General features: G+C 37.0%; 1 protein-coding gene across 2 annotated transcripts in view; it reads right to left on the bottom strand.

Moving 5' to 3' along the window:
• Positions 1–27,105, bottom strand: part of LOC306876665 (solute carrier family 49 member 4-like) — a 55,660-nt gene that overhangs the window by 15,090 nt on the left and 13,465 nt on the right. Inside the window, exons 5-9 of one of the 2 annotated variants that reach the window (XM_079428004.1) lie at positions 23,490–23,598; positions 18,816–18,883; positions 12,525–12,652; positions 9,780–9,962; positions 510–3,189 (exon numbers count right to left, since the gene is read on the bottom strand). In XM_079428004.1, coding sequence (XP_079284130.1) covers positions 3,074–3,189; positions 9,780–9,962; positions 12,525–12,652; positions 18,816–18,883; positions 23,490–23,598 — 604 coding nt within the window. In that variant the 3' untranslated portion in view covers positions 510–3,073. Of the gene's footprint in view, positions 1–509; positions 3,190–9,779; positions 9,963–12,524; positions 12,653–18,815; positions 18,884–23,489; positions 23,599–27,105 lie in introns of those variants that run through there. The other variant, XM_079428005.1, reaches the window with a different exon arrangement.

Here is a 27,105-nt window from a genome sequence, read left to right as displayed (position 1 = left end):
TGTGCTCAAGAACAGGAACCATGGCAGAACAGAGCCTATGGATGGGGAACAAAGCCAAAATGGATTTTATGAAATTTCTTGTCACTGAATGAAAACACCTGTTTAAGACAATCTTCTCCCAGGATGCCTGTTGCTGCTGTTGTCAACACTGAAAAGTAACACTTGAATCTGAGGCTTTTTTATGTGCTGAAAAGTTGACGCGACGTTTAAATGCTCTTTTTTGTTATTCAGCTATGATGGGATGAAGAAAGGGATCAATGTTCTTTCAATGCTCTGACAGCAGTACTGTGAAACAAAAAAAAGAACTTAAGAAACTTCAATACTTCATTCTTTGAAAGGGGAAAAAGTTAAAAGTAAGCCTTTTTTAAAAAGTAAAGGGAATAAAAATCCTTGAAAACATGTTACGGTTTCTGTGTCCCTGAGGATCGCTAATCCACTTAAAAACCATTAGATTTATTTAAATGCAAAAGGATGAATGCAAAGTAATTCTATTTAACATTCACAAAACTGCAAATTGATGTTAGTTTTAATAAAACCTAATACAGTGACAGATAAGGAGATGAATAGCAGAATAAAGACTATATACACAGAAACTTCACTACTAAGTCTCATATTCAATAAATGTATTAAACGAATTACACATTCGCAACAGTCTGAATGGAAAATATTTCAATATATACAATACAAATAAAATATTGAATATCTCTCCTTTATATTATTTTAGTGGTCACTTGAATTTGTAATATATTTAAAATATTATTACTGTTAAGCTTAAAAAGAACTCATATGGAACTATTCAATGTAAACATGAATAAATAACATACTAAAAGTGACATGAACAGCATACAATTAAATTCTCACAATCACCGTCACTGACAACAAAAACATAGGCACATTTCAAAGAGAAGAGAGGAAATCTATGAGAACAGAAATCTATAGGCTTGTATGTAAACCACAGGTTTTTTGGCTGATGTACCACACAATATGTTAGCAACTCCCGAGTACACATACTGGCCGTGGACGCCCACTCTCAATCCTGATGTCATCTATGATCTCATGCTTTGAAGGGTGTGGGGCATCATGGAGTGTGTACAAACTCCAAAAACATGAGCTCATCTTATAGACACCCATGATAACATATTTACTGGAAACTAAATGTTGTTTCCTCGAAGGTCAGGCACATAAAAGGTCGTTTCACACTAGGTCAACATTTCAATCAATCAATCAATATAATATTTTAAGATGGCTTTGTACGTGGCTTATCCATTCATATTTCAGAGTCAGGACTATCTGCTATTTTCTTGGTTTCTCATTACACACTTCAAGCTGGATTAAAAGTTTAATGACAGAGAGGAGAATAAAACACGATTCCATTTTAAAAACATCTGTTTAATAAGGTGCTAAAAATCTTTGACATGTATCTGCACATGGACAGGGGCACGTACGCCTCTCCAGTGCCACTTACATTTAACATTACAGTGAAAAAACAGAGCACAAGCACCGACTGCAGCACGGCACGGACATCATAGTGGAGAGGAGGACAGAACAAAGGTCACTGTTAATTAAGGCAATGTTAACGACAGGTAAAATAGAGAACCGATCGGTACAAAGACACGAAAAGTGATTCACATGCAGGCTTTTCCCAGAGAAAAACAGAACCGTGTGTGTGTGTGTGTCCAAAGTTCTCAGTTGGAAATCTGTGGAAATGTGGGATTCGGCGTGTCCATCATATGCTTTTCCTTCCCCAGTCAATCGGTTCCACTGAAGTCAACACTAAATCCAACAGCAGACAGAGATCCGTTTAAGTCTCAAGCCGCCAAATTTCACCTTTTACAGCAAAGTGAAAGCGGCAAACCAGACCAGATTCAAATGGGCTCCATTTTTATGGTGTTGCTCAAAAATGCAGGAGAGAATCATGTTATTTTAAACTCGAGATGGAGTATTGCACTCGTTTTTACATTAGGTTATGCCACAAATCATGACAGGCTACAAAACATGGCTATTATTGCTGGTGAATAGCGGTGTACTATCCCAGCACTCCATAATGCCATGTTTAAATGCTCTACTGCAACAGTACTCAGACATAAAAACCATTAACAATCCCTTATTGTCAATATTAGTGTATTAATCCCTAAAACGAGTTAATAAATTACAGTTAAATGCATGATCAATTGCATAAAATTCTAAAAGGCTTGTGGAACAGACACCCACTGTGCGCATGCTACAGCTATAAACCAAGCCGTCACATGAGAATGGGACGAACACAAATGGCTACCTAAACATGAATACTATAGATCCCTCATCACATAAACTTTGACCTCAGACGCCTTGAGGTAACATGACCCAGAATCGGACTACTGGCCGCAAGGTGATTAGCAAAACCCCACAGCGGAGGGAATTATCCTTTGCATAATATGGGTTGATAAAGAAAACAAGAAGACCACAGCGTATGCTACTTATTGACCGTCCTATCACAGGTCAATTAAAGCTTGGATCCCACAGGCTATTCACAAGTGACACTACAGCTCGAAGAGGTCCCCGGTCCACAGACGGCTGTAGCTCTCGCCAGGCGGCTAATTGAGCTTGTCTATAATTATCCATTACACTCTCATTAGATGTGGTGAGAGCACTAGAGGAATGATCACCATGGGGCACTGCCAAATCCATAAGTAGATCCGCTTGCGACTCTCTATGCAATAAACGTCTCTTATATTGTGCCAGTATGTAAACACATAATTTCCATTAATTGTATTTAAGAAAAAAAGAAAAAAGTAAAAGAAAATATATCAAAGTGATGCATCCAGGAGGCAAAATGTCAAGTAGAAAGGTCAATGTCTACACTTCTTTCCTCCTTAGTTGGGTCTCAGTTCCCGCTGTTAGTTATGATGCTAACACAATGCACTGCCACCACTGCTGGTCATATATTTCACAATTACAACATTTTTCAAAAAAACACAGACCCATAAAAGTGAGCAACATGCTGTGTGCCCTTTCTCTGCACTCTGCTGGAATATAGTGCCCATAAAAAGACAAGCCTTCAGTCTTCAGCTGAAAAAAAGCTCCTGTGGTGTGCTCAGACAGAGACGAAGACGTCCAAATAGAGGCGGTCGTACGATTCCCTGAAAAAGAGGAGGAGCAGGAGACTGAAGATGCAAGAGCCTGTCAGACACCAGTTTAACCAGGACAGCTCTGAAAAACAAAAGAGCAAGGTTGACTGAGGTTAGCGATGACAGTTTGTAGAGCACCAGATACCATGTACTTCAATGCATGATAGAACAGACATGTGTTTCTCTTTTCTTTTTGTTAATCAATACAAAAAATATAAAGCTTTATTTTTTCCTCAGCATCCATTGAAAAACTTGCACCATATCTGCTAATATTGTAGGCATGTTTTCCCCCCTTGTTTGCAAGCATAGTGCCCTATGAAATCATAAAAAAAATAAAAAAAAAATCCCAAAATCCGCTTTAATTTTACTGGACTTTAAGTTAATGATTAAGTTAAATTTTATTAACCAAAAAGCATGTCTAATTAATTTAAATCATAAAACTTACACAATTTAACAATTTATTAAAAGTTTAACAAAAATTATATTTTGAGGGCCCTTTGAAATACATTGTTCCCTCAAGTTCTGTGTTTGTTTGTTTGTTGTCTGCGTTTTCTAATTAATTTTCAGAATTCAATTTTAATGGTTGAATTTTTTTTTTCTCAAATGAAATGGTAAACTGTGCATGAAGTGACTCTCAGAGCAGCTCTGGAGATTATATTCTTGTGTTCATGTACTCGTACATTATGCTGGCAGAGGCTGAAAATGCACACTTCAGTATGCGTGTAGTAAACAAAACCGCGTGTCTGCACCATTCATTCACACAAAGACACGCAGAACATGCAGGATTCAAAGTAAAATAGACGTTTTGCAGTTTAAATAATTTTTTTTTTTAAATAGCAAGAAGATCGGCAAGACAACCCCCACAGAACAAAATGAATAAATCTACTGTTCTGTTTTAGCATCTGATTTTGCCATGTAAAAAATTAAGCCTTTTATATAATAGAAATAATGGCCTACATACTGTATTTTTAAATTTCACTGCATTACAGAACCAAAGGTGGCTACAAACAGCAATTCACATTGACTAAATGCAGCTGGCACTTCTGACCATATACATGTTCATGCTCCAATAACCAAAGGCAAATAGACTAGAGAAACAATATAACTGTCTGAAATACTTCAGACTAGAGTATGCAAGAAAAAAAGACAGTTTCCCACAGCCACTGTATTCCTTTCATTGTGCAGTTAAAGATACGAGAGGTTTTACATTAAGATTGAAGGTTAAACCAGCAATAGAATCATTTCACACACTCTGCACATGAATACTAAAATTTCCTTTAAAAGACGACACTAAAAACAGCATGCGAGAGCTGTGCAAGCACATTCAGAGTTGACATATACAGCAGCGACTCACGCCGGATTGAATATAACAAACCAGGTCAAAACACACAGACCCTCGAGGACAAAGGAAAGAGCGCAACTTAATTTAATAGAGAACTGGATTTCAATTTCGAGGCATCCCGTATCCAGAAAACAGGTTGATCAATTGCCCCTGAAGTGAGAGCTGCAATCGATGGCAGAAGGTGAAATGCATGTTGGGTCAGCTGCTGAGCCCATTTGGGCTAAATGATATGATTTAGCCATGCAGCACAGTCAACACATGCAGGTACAGCGGAGGATAGAGCCGTGTCGACTTGAAGAAACGGGAAACGAGGATTCTTTCCAAAAGCCCCCTCATTAATCAGATCTTACTATCCCTTCAGCAGCGCCTGGTACAGAGGTAGGTTAATGGAGTTGTGTTTATCTGGCTATTATGTCTGTGCCGCATGCCCGCCCCAGCCTCATCAATTTAAAAGAGAGAGGTAGCATCACCAGGCGGGACGTCTGCGCCGAATGTTAATGAAGAGAGCGATTTGGCTCAGGTAATCCAATCAGACGCCCCCCAAAAATCTGTGAGTCAACAGTCACCTTTCCAGCGCTAATGGAAGACAGAACTCCGGACACAGCACCCATCCACAGCACTGCTATGGAGAATACAAAAGAAGCTGGGTTAAAGGATTCGATTTCTCCCATCTTCTCTCACAATAATGGGAGCATAGCAATTATATCCTGTCTGTCAGTTTACGCAGCAGTCAAACTGTTATGTCATGTTTCCTTCCTCTTAATACCTGACGGCAGAATGCAGAGATGTTGTTATTAAGAGTGCAATTTAGCCTGTCTCTTTTCTGCCATCGTATCAGGGGCTGTAATGTGCTGAAAAGGCCACGGCAGAATGACAGCGTAAACAGGCCACTCACCGTGACACTCACAATCTCTTACACAAGGAGCGCTGGAAAAAAAAGCGAGGACAACGGGCGGATGCAAGGAAACATCTAACAGCCACTGTCTCACGTCGTGGCCAAGCGGCCCAATGTCTTCGCAGTCACCCACAGGGCTCCTCACTTCCTGTCAGGTTAGCTAAGGCGTCAGAAATGGTCCTCTTATTGCTGTAATTATTCTTAATCGGTACCCATTCAGCTGGCAGACAGATGGCATATTTCAGCTCGGTTTAATGTCTCGCTCTGGCCCCAAGCAGCATCGAGAGAGGTTGACTGACAGTTTGTAGGCTCTGTTTTTTCCTTTATGAGATTAAGTCACACCCATATTTTGCACCTCTGAGTTTGATTTGTTTACCTGGTTTGGCCTGACAAAAAAAAAAAAAAAAAATATTATTAAAATATATTCTGAATTATAAATTTATAAGTAACATTTTTATTACATACATTTTTGAAATAGTATATAAAGATTCTGGTCGATGCAATAGTCAATTATTTTCATGTTATGGGTGATCAGAAATAAATGGCTGATAATAATAAAAAAGCTATTTTGACTAAAAAAAATAAATACAAAAAAACAATAACATCTAAAATGATTATTTAAATTACATGCAAATTTATGCATCCAAATATTAAAATGTACAGCTGAAAAATGAATGTTCATTTCAAAAATGTTTTAAATTATTTAAAGAATATCCTTAAGTGAGCATTTGATGATGACAAGGTATAAATCGGTGCTGTCAAACAATTAATCGCGATTAATGAAATCCAAAATAAAATATTTTGTTTACATAATGTGTGTACTGTACATATTTATTATGTCTATACAAATACACACACATGCATGTATACATTTAAGAAACATGTTGTTTATATATTAAATAGTTATATACAATATAAATTATATGAATTTAAATAAATACATGTAAATATTTTCAAAATATATACTGTGTGTGTGTGTGTGTATTTACACACCCATACATTATGTAAACAAAAACTTTTATTTTGGATGTGATTAGTCGCGATTAATCATTTGACATGACTAGTCTAAATCTAAAATAGAGGAAATGGGCATGTACAATTAATAAATATACAACAATATCCAATAATAAACCATATGGTACCAATATATTTCATCTCTATTATGAAGTACTTCATCGAAAAAATGACACACGTCAGCTTTAACTCCGGGTTAAGCATGGTGTGAAAAGCTAGGAAACTTGATTTTGCTAAAGGTTTACCTTCACAGGCATTTGAACATTTGCTAAATCGAATGCTGCAAAAAGAGTTTAAAGCAGGAAGTGCACACTCTCTGGGTCTCTACAAAAGGTTACTGGACCCTTAATTTTATTAATGGCATTTGACATAAGGGCCCCCCTCGGACACTCGGTGACATGGCTTTTACTAAGCCACACAATCAAAAAGGCTGAATGTTCAATCTTTACCAGCTATTCACATGCTTTCAGATTAAGGGTGAATGAACCAACCTTGCCAATTTAAATGGCCAGCTGGGAAGGACAGCAACAGTAACTCAGTGAAGCACATCCCTTTCACTTCATTTTAAAGTGAATACAAAGAAAGTGTAAGACATTTGTGAATGTATCATTGGTCACAGGCAGGAGCGATTCCTGAAAGCACATCAATTCAACCTTGGGTGGCTGAAAAAAAGAGCATCTGGAAAATAAAAGAATATCTCTGAGGCAGGCTCAATATAGGAGGAAACAGGCGATTTTCAACGCACACTGAAAACCCAATCTACACCGTAGTTCAGATCTATATTAGCAAGCGAATGGAAAGAAACAGGGTAATTACAAGACGGTAAACAACAGAACTCTGTCTCAATAAGGATTCAAGGGTCTTCTAACAAAGAGAGAGAAGGACACCGCAACGCCATATGAACCAGTGAACCACTCAAAAGTTCATGGTCGGTAGAATTTTTAAAATGACTTTGAAAAGTCTCTTATGCTCACCAAGGCTGCATTTATTTGATCAAAAATACAGCAAAACAGTGATATTATTAAATATTACTACAATTTAAAATTGCTTTTTTTATTTTAATATATTGTTACAAGTAATTTATTCCTGTGAAGGCTGAAAGCTGAATTTTCAGCAGCCTTTACTCCAGTCCTTCAGAAACCATTGTAATATACTGATATGCTGCTCAATCAATGATGAAAACACTTGTGCTACTTAATAGGTTTTGTGGAAACCATGAGACATTTATTTTCAGGATTCTCTGATGAACAAAGTTCAAAAGAACAGGAATTAGTTTTTTTGTAAAATTATACATTTCTATATTGTCACTTTAGTGCATCTTTGTGGAAATAAAAGCATTAATTTCTTTCAAAAAAATCTTACTGACCCAAACTCTCAAATGTCAATATAACTTGATAGGAAACATGTTTTTGTCTTCATGATTAGAACGATGAGTCAGAGCTTTCCCTAATGTGTAAGTACCCTTGAGGAAAAAAAATGCTTCAGTTTTACGTCTTGTGCATTTGCACATCTGTGCCTTTGCCTTGAATTGACTGCACTAACTTTTGGGTCCACTAGATAGAAACTCACAGTTAGGTTGTTCCTTCCAAGAACTAGTCAATGAACATGGAAAATATAAATGAAAACAGCAGAATAGGATAGAAAAAAGAAATAATCAATGGCTGTGCAAAGAGTTGTAGTACTTATATTATGCGAGAGAACAGTATATATCTACATAAAGTGTTATTTGTTTCCCTAGGTGTCGAATTTTAAGTGGAACTACACCTTTAAAAGGTGGATTTTGTGCAGTTTAGTTAACAGAGAGCTTATTATGTCGAGAAGGGCTTTCTGCCAGTGGAAACAGCGAGAGGTTGCAGGATGGTTCTGATGAAACAAACAGAAATCCATCCATCATATCTTCAGCGCCTACTCACCGGTTGGCCTAAACAGAAACAAAGTGTTCAAAACTCAATAGCAATGCCAACGCAATAACCTTCTATATATAGAGACCTCATTGTTTCGACGTTATTTTTAGCTGTGGCATGGTGTTGGCGGGCCACTGCTGCTCTGACAGCCACACAAAAGGCTGAACGAATCTCATGGCTTCATTTGGGACCGATAACCCAATCAGATTTGAAGGGATGAGTCAGTTAAGCTCACTCATCTCAATTTAATCTTCTCCAGGGATCAGCAGGAAGACTGTGGAGTTTTCGCAGCCTGGGAGCCATCCAGCCTGCTCATAAAACAGACACCCGTCAGCCAGTCAGTCAAGGCCAATGACAGAATGGGGATATGAGTGTATCACAGCGGGGATCTGGACTTGACAGCGGTCAGTGTGAACAGAGGTTGACAGCTCCATAATTTATAACATATGCTAATTTCTGAAGAAAATGTTAATGGTGCTTGCCTGCACCCACAAGTGTTGTGGGTGGTATGCCAGGCATAGCTATGAAGTTTTAGAGATGCTCTAGGTTGTTTCTATGATGTTCTTAGTGTTGGTAAGGTGGTTGATAAATGTTTCAAGTAAAAAGTTCTGGTTCCTATATTTGGCTCAGGTTTAATGCACATCTATAAAGCATAAAGCAAATAAATTCTGCTATTAGGACTATTAATATTATGATGTTATTAAATCCCCATTACTGTAATGCATAAACAGAGTTTAAAAAGATGTATTAATATTACTTTATATATATTTTAAATAATACAATGTATATTACAATTCATTTTATTATAATGTTTTTCTTGGTAGCATTTGTTTTACTACCTTTAATTTACAAATTAATTTTAAATTGATTTTAATTTGAAAAACAATTTTTACAGTAAAACTGTATTGTGTTACAGTAATGAGAATCATTAAAATAAAAAGCCAATACCAGGCCTATTATGAAGAACTGTGGGATAAATGTGCTGAATTATACTGAAAATACTGCATTTTCTTTTTTGAAATGAAAGAAATGTGAAATGTGACTTTTCCTGGACAGGTTTTGGGAGATTTCACCCATTAGCAACATATAACATTATTGTGTTATTTATCTGTATATATATTGTGTATGTGTTACGTAGGCACATCAAAACACAATGCCCCGTGATATGCTGTTTTTGAAAGGAAAACACATATAGTGTTGTCCACCAACAGCAAGAGCTAGGATTAGAACCATCAAGGACTACCTGTCAATCCAATGACACCTGTCAGAAGTGACTCATGAATATTCAGCTTGAAGCTAGTATTTACACTGCAAGATACGGCAGACAAGTCAATCTCCATGCACATTTTTTCATGCAAACATCTCCTGAATGATGATTAACTTTTAGTGTAGGGAAGGACAATGACATTGACTAAGTGTAAGTCCATATCTGTTCTGTTTGTTTAGGCTGAGGGAAAGCTTAATTTTCTTTGCTGTAAATCCTGCCATGCCTGTCAAGAGTTAAAATATCAAGGTACCTGTAAAGTAAAAGGTGAGGCAAAACAGCAAAAGTCCAGTGAAGAGGTTGCTGAGAAAGGTGACCACTCCGCAGGTGATGCCTTCAGGAACAGGGTAAACCGTCTCAATGAACAGCTCCAAGAAGATGGGCACACTGCTGTTGATGAAGATGCCCACCAGGATGCAGGAGGTATAGAGAGTGGCTAAAGGAGCAGAGAGAGAGAGAGGGCTGTATCTCAAATACACTTCTAGAATACCACCTCCTTGACACAGAAAAGAAAGACAACCTTGCAAATGAGTACTTGAGGGGGGGAAAAGCTTTCTAACTCAATTTTCCTGTGCTGGCATACCCTATTTCAGTGGATATTACTCTAATTGACAAAGAAAACACTGTTACACTTCATTCTTAAGTAATGATTATGTGCTAAGTTGGTACTACAAAAACCTCTTTTTATCTGATCACAGCTCGGAGTTTAATGAAGTGTGGAAATTGCATTTTTGTTTTTGCAAATGTTGCTAAAAAAAGACTGTACAGTAAATAAGAAAACAGTATTACAGATTAATTACTCAACACTTGAGGTGTTGGATTCCTATGTGAACAAGACTTATGGGAACCTATGGGACCTATGGGAAATGTTGCATTAAAACGTCACCTTAAATACTGCAATTATTTCAAAATAGTCATTTGAAACATTATAAATAGCTTTAATGCACACTAGGTTCGGTAACATTTTTAAATATTTTTTGAAAGATGTCTCTTATGCTCACCAAGGCTGCATTTATTTGATCAAAAATACAGTAAAAATGGTAAAATAGTATGACTAATTTTATTTTAACATTTCAAAATGTAATTTATTCCTGTGATATCAAAGCTGAAATTTCAGAAGCTATTAATCCAGTCTTCAGAGTCACACGATCCTTCAGAAATCAGTCTACTATGCTGATTTGTTGCTCAAGAAACATTTCTTATTATAATTTCATTCAATTAAATTGTTGATTAAATTATGATAACAGTTCAGTATTAATGTTTCCATTTTTGTGTATACCATGATACATTCTTTGATGAGTATAAAGTTCAAAAGAACAGCACTTATGAAAAAGAAATGGTAACACTATTTTGATAGTCAACTTTAGACATTCTACTAACAATAAGCAACTTTGCAACTACATGTCTACTAGCAGTCATCAGAGTATTAGTAGACTGTCTGCTTAATATCTTAACACATCAATATAAAGTGTTCATATCTTAACACTTTATATTGATAGGTCCATAACATACAATATACTGAGTATGAGAAACTTTGCAAGTATGTCAACTTATTCTACTAACCCTAAACCTACCCTACTGAGAGTTAGTAGACATGTAGTTGCAAAATATTGTGAATTAGTTGACATCTAGTTGACAAGTAGTTACAAAGTTACTTATAGTTAGTAGAATATCTAAAGTGGACTACCGAAATAAAGTGTAACCAAAGAAATCTTTTGAAACGTAAATGTCTTAACTGTCACTTTTGATCAATTTAATGTATTCGTGCTGAATAAAAGTATTAAGTATTAGTTTCCCCATTTAAAAAGTAGTGTTTAAATTTATTAATTGTTTACCAATTTAATGCAACCATGGTGAATGACGGCATCAAATGCTTTAAAAACATAAAAAGTTAATCATGATTCCCAACTTTGAATGTAATTTAGTTCACAAAATTACAAAAACACAAATCCAGAAAAATGTCTTGCATATATGTGGTAATAATGGTTTAAGTGAAAGAACTAACAAAGGCACCACACAGTCAAGGTAGTAATGTGGCCACAATGTCAATCATTGTCAATTATTCCTTACATACAGTTATATAATGAATATTATTATTTGAATAATACTTACAACATTCAGATACAAGACTAATCTTTTTCAAACTGCTCTGCAACCTACTGAAATGAAGCAATAAAGCATGAAGACTTTTTACGTGTGTTCTAGGAACACTTGCACCGTGGTTGCATTTACAGTCAAATGGGTTTATTCAAGCATGCATTGTTGCTTTAAGCAACAGCGTGTCTTGTTGAAAGTCATTCAGAGAAATCTTACAGGTCGCAGTGACTGGAAGAAAAGCAAAATTACCTCATCACTATGCAAAAACATACCCACATTTAGCTCGTGACGGGAGTTAATTTGATACACCGGATGTAAGGAAGCACTGGTAACTATAGTATATAAGTGAAGGAAATGACAACGGCACTGTTAAACTACATGGACATGGTAGGCAAAAGTCCATAGTCAATTATTCCTTGCATAACGATTCCAGCTAGAATAGATTCTGATGAATTGATGTTGCCACAACATAGCCTTGTGTTCATTAGCATGAAAGATGAATTGCAAGAGGCATGGAAAGCCACGGATGGCAATGAGACACGTGTGTGAGATAAAATCTTGCCAGATGGAGTGATGGCCCATGAGTCTATGAGCTCTGTCTGCCAGGAATTCTGGGAGACAGCAGATAAAAGAAAGTCAGGTGCAAACCATAAAATGATAATTGATGGTAATATTTGAGCTGGCTGATCTATAGGGCATATATTTGTTTCAGGCCGGCTTCTCTAGAGCCCCACTCACTTTTCCCTTCACTGATCTGGACTTAATGAGTTCCTCTGGCTCCCTCTCACCGATACAATTGCAACTTGCCTATGCCAGCGTTCGCTTACCAGACTCCCTGCGGGACGACAGTTTTGTGGATGTGCACAAGGCAGAACATACTGTCCTTTTCAGCACGGTATACCTGCAGTAGAGGGCAGGTGAGTAAGCCTGGTCAGGCAGGTGAGAGTGAACCAGGTAGCTGCCAAGGATGCTCCGGCAAACATCAGCACCAAAATTAGCTTCAGCATTCCTCGAATATAGTCAGCAAACCTGAGGGCAAAAACAGAAAACAAAAGAAAGGAGGAGGAGGAGGGAGAAACTTGAATCTCGAGTCATAGCTCAAAGGTGACAGAACAAGACAAAAAAAAAAAAAAAAAAAAAAGTACAGAGGAAGCAAATTACAGGCAGGCGCAGGTGAAACTTTTTCACAGATGTTATTTTTGGCACCCACGTCAGAGACGCATGCAGAAAATCTTGTCCCTCAAAGACTTGCCTACTGGAGATGACTCAAAACAAATCCTCACAGTCTTGTATATTTGATCCACACTAACTTCATCATTTCTGACAAAGTTATCCACACAGTTTCCTCTCATCAGACACATTTTAGCTCCTCTAACATGATGAGAAATACATACCAATATCTCTAGGGCATGTTCTTCATCACATCAGAGATGAAAGCCATCATAAAAACACTTTATGGAGGAGTTAGCTGTTGTTGTGTTGAGGTTGCAAGACTCATCATTAATCATCTCTTATGGGCTTTTAATGCATTTTAAAGTAATTATTAATCTCAAAATGAAAGTTCTGTCAGCATTTACTCGCCCCCATGTTTGTGAGTTTCTATATTTGGTGAACACTAATGGAGAAAGTTATCAGGTTATAAACAGTGCTGGATAGTAACTGATTACATGCAAATGTAATTAGATAATATTATATTTTATAAGACATTATATTATATTTGAAAATACTTGTTACTTTATTGATTACATACTATTCACATGGTCACATGACATAACATAACAGGTATAATATTTCATATTTTCATTCATTTTTTAATTTTGACTTGTCGTCATTTAAAAAAATATATTTTAATTTTACATCTTTTAGTGCTGTCAAACGGTTAATCCCATCAAAATAATAGCTTTTATGTAATATATGTGGGTGTACGGTGTATACTTACATGTATATATAAATACACACATTCAGTATATATTTTGAAACTATTTATATGCACACACACACACACACATACATACATATATATGCATATATAAATAAATATACACAGTACACACACACATATTACATAACTTTTTTTATGCGATTAATCGTTTGACAGCTCTACTTTTTTTAAAATTAAATTAATTATTAGCTTTTCATTAACAATCACCCTTAGTTCTTTCACAAACCCCAGTTTGGAAAACTGTGACAATCTAATGTTTAATGCTCTTCATGTTTTAATAACAACAAATGCAGGGCTTGACGCTTACCTTTTCCCCAAGGAGCACATGTGCTCCTAAGTCAAAAAATTTAGGAGCGCATTAAAAAAAATTTAGGGGTGCAATGCAAATTTTTCAAATTAGGTGTTTTAGCTTAATAAGGGGATACAAAGAGACATTTACAAGCACAATTATTTAATTTATCAGAATACAGAAAGTACACAAGGTTTTTAAATCATTTTACTTCAGACACTATTTAATAGGCTAATTATGTAATTAGTTATAATCCTATTAAACTGTGTCGGTATAAAATTTTCACAATAATCATTGAAGCTTTTGTCACGGTATATGTTTTTGTTTTTAAATCACAATATATAATTTCTAAGTGAAAAAAAGTGTTGTCCTCCTAACAGGTTAAATAACTTTAAAGATAATTTACTAAAAGACTTTTATAAAAAATACATAAAAATATAAAGTAAACAAGTGTTTCAAGATTAGAGTGCAAAAGATTGTTCAAATGAACGAAAGAACAATAAGTAAGGTCCCATTTGTTAACATTAAAGCAGGTTAACATTAACTAAAAATGTGCAATAGCTAATTGTTGCAGTAGTTAATATTCTTTGTTAATGTTGATTAATAAAAAAATACAACTATGTTAGTTAATGTTAGCTCCATTGAATTATATTAAGACTTTTGATTTTATAATGTATTATTAAAAGTTTAAATTAAGATAGCATTATTAATAAATGCAGTCATTGTTTTTTTCATGTTAACTAATGGAACTTGTGTTACTGAACAATAATAACGAATCAGTCGTTGATATATAGATAGGCCCACTGTTCTCTATTATAGATCAGTGGATGGGCCATGTTTTAGGTTAGAAAAAATGTTTGAAAATAAATAGCTCATTAAGTAAGAATTATTTGATGCCATTGTGAAGACTAAAGCGAATATAAATATCTAAATGACTGAGTGTGAAACATTATTTACACAGTTTTAGGAAAGTAGCGCAGCTGATTTGTTTACTGGGTTACCGGGGTAACGGCAGCGGCAGCGCCCTCTAGTGGCGAATGTGCGTCATTCAGCGCGTCTTCACTTTAACTCGCTCCGCTTTTCTTCTCATCTGTGCTCATTTAAATTAAACCGTTGCCTTTTTAAAGTTCTAAAGTAATCATATGAGGCTGCATCGCAATTTTTCCATAAATAAACAGAATAAATTAATACGTTTGTTATAGGCCACTGTATAAGTTAGGCTGTTTTGTATTTTGTTTTGTATTCGCACTTGCGCTCCTAAATACATTTTCCAGTTCGCACACATCTATTTTTAGTCGCAAATGCGAGTGAAATGCTCGCACTGTCCAGCCCTGAAATGTAATATATTTTCTTTCTCTTTGTATTTTTATATCAATATGGTACAAGATTATCCTATTTAAATCAATGTGATAAACAACTTAGGTCAAAAGTCTATCAAAAAAATCTAAAAGTAATCAAAACAATTGTCTGATTATATAACCTGAAAAGTGCAATGTAATGGATTACATTACTAATTACAATTTTTGTCATGTAATTAGGAATCGGTAATAGATTACAATTTGCAAGTAATGTACCCAGCACTGGTCGTGAACCCAGACAGATTCACCAGACTAAGTCAGGCTTCAAAAACCACAAAAAGCACCACAAAAGTATAATAAAAATGACCCATATGACTTAAAGGTTACATTTCAAGTGTTCCAACGCCATTAATTTGTTTTGTGTGCATAAAAGACAGAAATATATTGAAATATTTACAGACCTTCCATATATGGCATGTCAAAGGGTTATATACATATAAGATGTGCAGACCAATTTTTTCAACACTTTTGGTGTTTTTTTGGTCATTTTTGGAGTTTGACAGCACAGACTCCCATTCACATTTATTATACTGAAAACAGCAGTTAGGACATTCTTCAAAATTTCCCCTTTTGTGTTCCATGAAAGAAGTCACATGGCTTGAAATACATGTCAAATGTTGGGACAACATATAAATAATGAACAGTATTATCATTTTTGGGTGAACTATCCCTTTAAATTTCAAGCATTAACTTTAATCGGCTGTCGATCACACTTTCTTGACCTCACAATGCCGGTGCCTTCTGCATTCAAAAAGCAATGTCACCCCTACCTCCCGACTGCTGTCTGACAATTAAAGTCTGGTGGTTTGTCAGGCATCCCAGTGTTTGGCCAACTGCTTCGCATACCTCACACCACAAACCGTTAATTGACCTGCAGAGACAGCCTCTTATGATTCACCCGTCTTGTATAACTCCACCGTAACGGTGAAGGAGGACGAATCTTTGACGAGGACTTGCGGCTATTATATCCGCCTCCGTAATCGCATCAATTAGAATGTGCAGCTATCACCCCTGCAGCTCAGTTTTAATGCATCCATTTTTCTAAAGCATGGACTTGACCCAAAGGCCTGAGCTCTGCGGCGGAGAGCTGGTGGCGTATAATAACTCATGTTAACGTATTTGCTGCACGATTCGTGGCACAAGGAGTGTGCTGGACCCCGTAGCTCACAGGGGCCCATTAACGAGAGATCACTCACCAAACGACCACTAATAGGACTAGGCTGCCGTGGAGACTTAGTGGGGCATCTGTTGCTTCTCTCCGCAACCCGTCCCAAATGAACAGCTGAAGTGAGAAAAAAGCAAATACGTAAAAGTGCCAAAGCAACTGACGGGGTGTGCATTCTTTAATCAGCTTTATGAATCCCCATTCGGCTTGTAACTCACAACTCATTTGAATAACACACACAACTAAGGCAGATTACAGGTTTTCATTGATGTTTTAATCCTCTTTGTCCCTCTCTATCTTAACGGCATTTCTAGCACCAACCCAAAATCCAATGCAGCAATGTGACAATTGATTTAATGCAGAGTTTGTCTAATTAAAACGTTTTCAAAATGCAGAACCTGGCTGGATGTGCTGATTGCGGCCCTTCTGCAAACATTTAGTCATCAGGGACAGACAAATCTAGTTTTTTGCAGACAACAGTTTGCTCTCTCTCTCTCTTCTCTACGCAAGAGTCTTAATCAGTCTGTGCGATGTGACCATTTCATTAGCATTTTCACCCACTGTTCATAACAAAAGCTGATTTTAATAAATTAGCAGGAAAAGAATAAATTAGCTTTGGGATCTGGGAGCATCCAAAACAGCTTGGAAAAAAAAAAGCTTAACAGAGACAAAATAAATGTCTTTCCAGCAGGAGCAGAGGAACAACCTGAAGAGTATGACACAAGTTTGACGCTGGTTTATATGCCAAAAAAAAAAAACACACACCTTAGAAAGTTTCTAGTACCGTCAGCATTCCAGCATTTTTGTCATGAAACTTTAATAATTAGGCCTAAAACACTGTTGTGACAAGTATAAATATATAAAAATGTATATTTTCTTCTGTAGTTTGTATCTTCTCTCCTCAGTAAGTTTTTCTTTCTGCCAGTGGCTCGGCACACAAACTGTGCCTGGCGTGGGTTATATCATGAATATGCATTATTTTGCGAGACGTTTGCCGTAATTGATTTACCGTAAAGTGGAAGTTGGTAGCCACTGTAGGATGACCACCTGCCATTCAGCCCACTCCTATAGACATCCAATGCTGGTCTCAAAAAAGTAATAACTTTACCAGCTGTCTACATTTTTTCCTTCGCGCGACTGTCAAACAAAGCCCAAAAATGTAATTATTATCTCCCAAAAAAGTGTGGGAGACTAATTTTATCATTTATAACAGTAGGGCGACAGTTCAGGCATGAGCAAAACTACATATTTTTGAAATTGAATAGTCAGTGTGCTGCCTGAATGTGTTATTTAGTTAGCCTTGCATCATTGCACTGGATTAGGGTTGTGTCTTCCAGACACCGATCAGACACTTTTCTTATGGCTTTTTTTTTTTTTTGGCCTTTTTAGTATTGGACAATGTAGAGAAGACAGGAAGTGAAGTGGGAGAATGAAGGGGGTGGGATCGCTAAAGGTCCTTGAGCTGGGATTCGAACTTGGGACACCCATAGCGCACGTGAGAGTGACCACTCTGATTGGCTGTTCAGCTTAGTGAATGAGTGCACAACTGGAAAAACAGAAGTAAGGAAAGCAAGCAAATATTTGATCGGCAAAAAGTCAAGAGGGCACACACATTATCTGCATCTAATCTGGGATGATTTTGGAGATTTTGGAGTAATGGAGAGTTAATTCTTCTCAAGTATGCGCAGAATGTACGTGTTCATTTGTTGTTGGTTGTTGTCTTAAGTTTGTTCAAGTGCAATGTTTGGCCCAGATGCAGGAAACGTGAGGCGACACCACAGTCTGCTTTCCTTGCCGTTTATTCTTTGATGACGCTTGGAACCGTAAGGTGCGTTCAAGCAGGATTTCTGCTTGTGTTGTAAAACAGAACGCAGAACAGAACACTGATCTCGAGTGATGCTTTTTAAAAACGTTTAGAACTATTTTTAACACCTATTGAACCCACTGAGACACAACGCAATGGCTATAGATGCCAGTTTGAATGCAGATCACCAATTAAAATAGAGTTCAACGATATTTGTTTAGAAATGTTTAGTTGAAGGTAGTCAATTTGTTGCAAAAGCAATGCTTTGATGGCTGTAACTGCGGTGCTTTAAAGAGGATGAATTTAGAGAGAGATTTAGCATGCTGACAGTCCCAACACACTGTCAGAATGCTAAACTGCTCCCTAAGTTTAAAAAAAAAACTCTAAATTCAGCCCCTTTAAAAGCACCACTGCTAAAAAACCCTCATGATTCGACCTTTAAAAATTAAACTAAGCCAATAAAACTGAGCCTTGGTTTCTTTGAGAAGGAAGGCATGCTGATGTGTGAATAATGTTTTAGGGTCTGCTGCTTTTGGTTTTCACGTCACTGGACAATACATGTAAAGTAAATGATAACAAATGCTAATGTATGACAACACCACCATCATTTCTCATGCATGGGGCCATTACTCACCTCGCCATGGCCACACCAAACACACAGCCTCCAACTATGGACCAGAACCCGATCCAGCCTGCGTCCACCTGTGAGAGCAGAGAAAGGTGCGATCAGCTAAGACTATTCGCTGCTTGTAATGCTGGACATCACTCGTGGAGCAGCTAGATGGATAGTGAGCCAGGGGCATCAGCAGTGTCGATAAGAGAGAAGAATAAACTGCCAGACATCATGCTGTCCATGAACATGTCTTTGATGAACAGTCTGGTTCAACAGCAGACTTCATAAAACAGATGGTCTATATCAGGCATGGCTGAGGTCAACCACAGTATTGATATATATATATATATATATATATATATATATATATATATTATAATGTACTATAATAAAAAAAAATTATGTAAGTGTTCATACTGTTATTATTTTGTGGTTGTCCTCAACATTTTCACGTGGGTTCATTATGTTGACTGTCGCTATAGAAACATATAATCCCAAATCTGAGGATGTGAACGGCACCGAGTTGAACATCACGTGTTGTCATCTCGGAATTACGGTAATTACGATATGGCGTGAACACATAATTCTCAGTCTTCAGCATCACACGATCCTTTAGAGATCATTCTAATTTGCTGACTTGGTAATCAAGAAACATTTCTTCATCTATCATATTATCAGTGTTGAAAACAGTTGTAAAGCTATATATTTTTACAGAAACTGTGATACTTTTTTTCTGAATTCTTTGATCGAATAGAAATTTAAAACAGAACAGCATTTATTCAAAATATAAATTTTTTGTAACATTATAAACTATTTTAAACTGTCACTTTTGATCAATTTAATGCATCCTTGCTGAAAAATAAAGTCTTATACTGACTTTCTTTTTTTTAGATAGATAGATGCAATGTTAAAAGTATTTAGAAAAACAACTTATCTGTGAGTGAGATAATGGCTTTATAACCCATTTTTTGTGTCTTCTCAGCCAGCAAAAAACATTCTAAAACACATTGGAAAAGCAAACACACATGCCCCTTGTCCACTCAGATTAGAGAAATTGAATAAACTGCTCTATAACATACCACATAAGTAGAATAATAATTCTGGTTGGAAAAAGTAAAAGCATCAGTCTTTGATTTGGCTGATTAGATAGCTATCGAGCCTAACAGAGTGATTAGAAAAGCTGGCTTTGTCTGGGCATCAGCCTCCACTCCCTGGGGCTGGGGATGGAGAGAAGAATGCTGGCTAAGCTCTCCAGCACCAGGAACATCTCTCACCCACTTCACAGGACTGTCACTGCACAGGAAAGCACCTTCAGCAAAACACTGATCCCACAACAGAACATTTCCTTAAGGTCCTTCCAACCTGCGGCTATCAGGATGTACAACTGTACCCTGAACTGAATCTCATTACATCTTTTTGGTGGATTGTAATGTCACTATTTAGAGAACCTTGAGCTCATGAATACTTTACTCATTATTAGATAATCTTCCTAGGCCAGTGTGTCACAGTACCTCGTTAATATTCATGAATCATGCTAATTAATATACAAATTCCATGTTGTTTTGGGATGTGTAGTAGAGCTTACCTTTGAGATGAAATTAAATATTAATTTAACATCAAGGCATGATCAAAAATAATTTCCAATTAATTACATCACTTTAAAATGGACAATAACAGACTATGTTTAGTCTTGTAAAGTGTGATTTGTCTGCTGCTCAATTTGGGAACAATAGAATGCGAGACATTTATTTGACAGCTTCATTGTACTAGAATACACAAACTTGAATGTAATGTTTATTTTACTGTGTGTGGAGATTCAGTACTGCACATTTTCTGATTTCACCATCTACTTAACACTGCCAATGTTTCTCTCTGAACAAGCACATTCTCAATAACCGGCAGTAAAGCACCGCGGCTCTAAGAATTTATACAGTATGAAGATTCATGTGCTGATGAAATCTCCTACTGCAGGGGTAAAAGACATCTTTATCTATTTGAAATAAACATCAAGTGCTAAAACATACAGTAAATCATAGAACATAATCAGAATGTAATATATCATGTGCTTTTAATGCGAGCCAACAGAGGTAGACTACAAAATTTAATATCAGCCGATAGAGATATGTGCTAAAAGTATGGGGGAGTGAGGGGTAGCAGAGATGTTTGGCCCACTGGTTCCGGTGCCCCTGGATGTATTAATTGCTATTTCCATTCTATGATTTATGTCTACTGCTGTAACATTGCGATTTCCCCCAGGAAATGAACGAGGTATCATACACTATGCTATTTCCTTTGGCAAAAGTGTAACTCATGTTTGTCCAAACCATTATTTCAAATTCAAATTTTTCTGTCATGCAGCATAGTGCACTGGAATTGTTAGGACTCAGGACAAGGAGGAGAATGATACAGTGGATACCCCTAATAAAATTATGCTATATGCGGTCTATACAGTTTAGGAAATGCTTTAGTCATCACTTGAGATCCAGTAGACTAATAATAACACTGCATCTGATAACATTGAACTAAATCATAAATAGATTCAATAGAAAATGTAGGGCTGGCAAGGCCCAACTAGGCAGTAGGCACCAATGCTAAATCCATCCCAAACAAACAAAAACATCATACATTATCTGGTGTCAGTATAAACTAATATCACACAAATCATACTCTTCTGGGAATGCTAACACTTTTTCCAGGTATTCTAGACCTCCTTGCTCACTAACATGTTTACACTGGAAACCTCACGGGCAAAAAACATGGCATCACTCACTGAAATGGGTTTTAAATCAGAAAACCACACTGCCACACCTAGAGTTTTAATCAGTCCTGCACACACACCACAAAATCAAGCCCTAGTTTTGAGCAGTTTGAAGCAGCTCTGATAAATCAGTCATTTTGAATGTTTCTCAAACCCAGCAACGCATTCTGTTTGATGATGACTTTCCAAGGGCAAAAGGTGTCTGTCTAATCACTGCACAGCCACTGTGCGCAGGCTTAATGGCCATTCACCATTAATGAAGCAATTAGACAAGGCTGATTAATGTAGCGGAGGACCATGCGCGTAAATGATGCTAATTATTGTTGTACAACTCTACACACTTACTGCCTCAGGGTTCTACAGTTCCATTTGCAAATTACCATGTGCGAATGTGGAAACATATTAAAAGCATAAACATAACTTAATTAAAAGCCTCGGAATATAAAGTTTCTAAGGCTTCTAACCTCTTTTGCAAATTACATTTCATACGACAACTGGATTCTTTTCATTGCTTTCCATCAAAGACAACAGAGAAATCAGAGTAAAGTACATTGCTAACACTTTACAAAAAAGTCCCAATTGTCAATGGATCAAGTATTAAGAAAAAACAATGAACGTTAGTTAGAATGAATGTTATACAGAATACACAAGTTAACAAAGTTAACTCATGTAAGAAAGTTTCTGCAGTAATTCTAAGATTAGTTTTTCAATGCCAGGCTTCCAAAGTGGTCCAGGCTGAATTAATTGTTGAATTTTAATACTTGGAGTTTGGGGTTCGGAACAAATCCCTAACCAGAATGCCTGAGGAATTTCAATACACTGCTGTCTTTTTTTTTTTTTTTTACACAATGGGCTCATAGAAATGTATATATAATTTCAGTTTGTCTGATAACACATTTCTCTTCAACCAAATTTAAAACATTCTCAACAATAGTGAAATATTAAAATGGGAGAAGGAAATGCTTTCGACATACGCTTTCAATTGTTGTAAAAAAAAAAAAGAGCTCAGACTTGAATGAGAAGATGGTAAATTCAAATTAGTCTCACAATGGCTTTGGCAGCAGATACATATTGGGGGAAAGGAAAACGGCCTTCTATCTTCAACTTGCATGGTTTTCTTTCCAATGCCAGTTAAAACACCACCTAGTTTACCTGAAAAAGAAACTACAAGACATCATCTTTGTCTCTGCAAACCCGTAATTCAGCTGGGCCTAGAATGTTACATGATTGCTTTGGCCAATAACTCTCACATCAGATCCAAATGTGAGGAGGCTGGGGAGAATAAGAAACTCTGAGGTGGAGAGCTCATCTCATTAAGCTGTGGTTTGCCCATCAAAGATGGAGTACTTTTGTGAGTATGCAAATAAAAGCGTCTTGAGCATGTATGTTTGATTAGATTCTGATGAGCTCTGTCTGGAGAGGGAAAGAGTGGAGAGGGCTATCTTCATATGGATAGCTCTGGATTTTCAAAACTATAATTAGATGTTTTTAACAGCTTGTTTTGAAGTTCAAAGTCCACCCATTCAGGCCTGCCAGCTTTTTAATGAGAAAGTATAGAAAGGCAAACAGTTTTTCGGTCAGAGTTTCCAGTCAATACTTCAGTGTGTGTGTTTGTACTCCCAGGGTTAATTATGAGTCAATAACCATTTAATCCAGGGAAATTACATTCCATTTTAATCATAATTAAACTCACAGAAGGTGCAAATGATTTGTAAATCTGATAAATGCAACTTACTTCAGACACAAAGCATACTGAAACACATGGTTGAAAGTAATCAGGTCTTTCAATTTTGGATTAATTCATAAAATTCAATTGTTTTATTAAACATTTAACCATCGAAGCATAAACTAGACATAACTCTTTTCCTGAAAACCTTATAATTACCTATAATGTATCATCTAAATGGGCTCAGCATGGAACATGGAATATGTCTTACCTGGCTGACTTTAGCAGGTGTTAAAATCATGTCCAACACTCCGGCCCAGCCGGCAACAACCCCTGTGGGCACGGAGTAGGCGAGTGCTATCATCAGGAAACGCATGTTGCTGAAAAAGCAAAAGCAAAGATGAGGACTGATGAAAACTTTTCGCAAAAGAACAGTATGAAAGCACTTTAAGGCACTAGGCTGCATTTTGACTGTGTATGGCGCCCATTTCTGAACGAGTAACAGATCTTTCAGAGCTGTCATGAAGCTGAACATCAAAGAGTCAAAGATTGTAGAGTTTCTTTCCTATACCTTACAGCCTGTCACCAAACATTTATCCTACCTTGCAGCCCAGTGACAGACAGATAAAAGTCTCCGGAATACAAAAAAAATACATAAAACTGATAGCAGAAGCAGATATCAGGGAAGCATAATGCTAGATTAAAAACATGCCCAGAAGCGGAGCTTTGTCTTACATGGATTTAGCGTCCTCAACAAAATATGATTCTTAATAGGACACTGCACATTATCAAGCAAAAGGGTCAATTTAATATTACAACAAATACACCAGTGAACAAGACATTTACATTCTAATCCATTTGCCATTTTAGTAAGAGTCAAACTGACTAAATTAATGAATATGCCATGATAAAATATTGACCAAGTAAAAATTAAGCTAAAATGAAAAGAATGATTAGGGGTTCTTTTTAATTATTGAGGTCCTGCAGCAAATGAAAAATTGCCTTTGAGAATATCCAAAGCTAATAGACAGCTTTCTTCAGGTAATATAGACCTTGATATCAAGAATTTAGCCAAGCAGGAATTGTTTTGAACATCTAATTAAATCTAACCTACCCACTGGGCAAAGCTATGCATAATATCAGTATCTGCATGTTTTTAATAAATCATATATCTGTAGGACACAGCCAAAATACTTTTACTCTATAATAACCATCTACAAGACTCTCTTACAAGCATTATTTGCCAACAAATCCTTCTTGAAGCTAAGCAACAACAAAGTTGCAATGTAGATACAACCATTAATACAAGCACAGTGCATGGTTTAGTATACTGTCGATTTTGTGGTAATCCTGCCCTGATACAAAAATCCCTTGCTATGAGGGATGTTTTTTCATCATGTATTAGCATTTTTATGAGCATCTATCCAGTCGCAGGATTGCTGTAGTCAAGACTGAAACAGGTCGAGAAAGAATCCCTACGCGGAATCAGTCTTTGTGTGTGGCTTCTGGCAGGCCTCCAATCAATCCCAACCCAATTACAATCACCCACCCTTTTCACTCACTTCTCTACCTATTTTGCCTCAAGTGTCCCAAAACAGTGTCTCCCCAACTTACCCAAGAGGAAACGTTCCCCCATAAAACAACAAAGCATCTGAAACCAATCACGAGGGCTCTCCAAAGACGCTAAGTGGTGTGCTGTATGAAATTTACTTATTGAAGTTTGGTTCTTGTTATTCGAGTATCTCACACTTGATTCGATTGAAAGGAAGAAGTTGTTTGATTGTACCACCCTCCTCCAGCCCCATATTTTTTGGAGCCATCAAGCCAGTATCATCAGCTAAGTGTCATTTGTCCTTTGCCGGCTGTGATGGAATCTAATGCCCCAAGATGAAGATTTTGCAAGATACTGCAATTTTTAGCACCAAGTCCATCGATACTAATACTATTCTATCATCACTTTAACCGCAGTAATCAAACGCTGCACATTGGTTCCCGTAAAGGCATGATGATGCAACTGCACAAATTAGATTTTTGCAGGTTTCCACAATTTATATTTAAGGAATCGGTTCCTTTTAAATTAATGAAATTTGAATTGAATTTGCAACACCAGCAGGAGGCTGAACTGGAACTTGATTTGGAACTGCAGAAAGTAGAAAGTACATTTTGTGCAGTTCAATTCGATTTAAATTGTTCTTCCTTTCAAAATGGCAAATGTAAATGGCAACTCTGGATCTTGTTTGTGATTTCATTTCAAATTCAGGAATTGCTTCAATGTTTTAATAATGTTTTGGATGCTTTGGATTTGGAAACTTCACACGAAAATAATCCTAGCACTGTCGATTGTGGCTCTATTGAGATTCTAAGAAAACAAGCTGCTTTAATAAGGCAATTTTTCTCAGCGAAAAGCAAGTATAATAATGTGACCAGGCAAAGATGCTAATTAGAAGTTCACAAATGAATCGGATATCAAATTAATGCACCCATAGTTGTAGAAATTTCGACTTTTCATGTCACACTACCCATAATTACCTCCAGGTATGAACCACTGGGTGTGAAGGAACTTCTACCATCTACATCCAGTCTATTAACAGGAAAGTGTGAAAGCCAAGCATGGTTTCAGTGAATTTTACAGTGGCCTTGAAGAGGGTAATCACAAAAAAAGGTGTTGACGGAGGACCCTTTCTCCCAACTGTACCCGTTTCATTAACCTCACAGCTGGGAGAGATCGATATCTATGCACCTTTTTCCCCACCAAGAGCTTATTTAGATTATGGGATATGAGAAAGCCTTTTTTCCCCCTTCCTTTTGACAAATTTGGGGAAGCCATCAAGCCAGAAGAATCATCATCAGCTAAGTGCCATTTGCCCTTGGCAGGCCTGTTGGGATCTAATACGTCAAGATGAAGATTTTGCAAGCCATGGCCATTTTTAACACAGAGTCCATCAATACTAATACTATTCTATCATCCCTGTTAGTGCAGTAATCAAACGCTGGATAATGGTTCCCATAAAAGAACAATGGAATAATGATGCTCTCTGCAACAAACAAGCCAGGCTAAAAAAAATAAACTTTCACCAAGTCAGGTAAACCAAGGACTTGAGAGTTCAGAGACTTGAGGTGAAACGCATTCATGATCGCAAGACCCCAGTCCGTATCCAATTAACTGTCCCTGTAGACTAGCTGTTTTACAAAGCTCTACCAATCCACTCCTCCATTCAGATATAAATGTGAGACGGCTACTGGAACTCTGCCTATCTGTGGGACTCCAGACAGCATTACAGTCTCAATGGGTGACTTCGTCCATTCATGTTTGTTCTTCTTTTTGATTTCAGCTCTTCTGTGAGTGGGAAAGTTCTGGCGTTCCTCGGAGGGGGTCGAACTGCAGACTCTCTACAACAGTGGAAGCTCAACAGTCTTTTCCAGTTCACAGATTTCAGCCAACTCCTCTAGTGTTGATGTGAGAACACATTCAAAGCAGGGCAGGCTTCCTCTGATCTGTGAATATCGCAACTACCCCAAGCATTGACTACATCAAGAGAATTCTGACTAGCTGTAAAAAATGTGCTGCTGTGGTCACACTGGCCTTAGTGGACTTCAGTGGGTTAATAAATGTACAGATCAAGATGTTCTATTTATTAAGGATGGTCAGCATGCGCCATCATGAGGCTTGGTAATTAATCTGCAGGGAGAGGATCTTGTCTTTGATGTGTATTAAATGACAACCACAGCATATGGTGAGTGGCGGAATGACAAGACCCTGTTCATTAAGATTCTCTTTTGTAAAAGCAAATGATAAAACTTCAGAGACCATGCTGAGACCAGGGAGACAGAATGTGGAAGTTACAAAAGGCCTGAAATAAGAGATGTAATGCAAAATCTCTCACGAA

The sequence above is a fragment of the Barbus barbus genome (assembly GCF_936440315.1).
Source record: "Barbus barbus genome assembly, chromosome: 11".
In the NCBI taxonomy this organism is placed as follows: Eukaryota; Metazoa; Chordata; class Actinopteri; order Cypriniformes; family Cyprinidae; genus Barbus; species Barbus barbus.
This window is presented reverse-complemented; position numbering and strand designations above follow the sequence as displayed.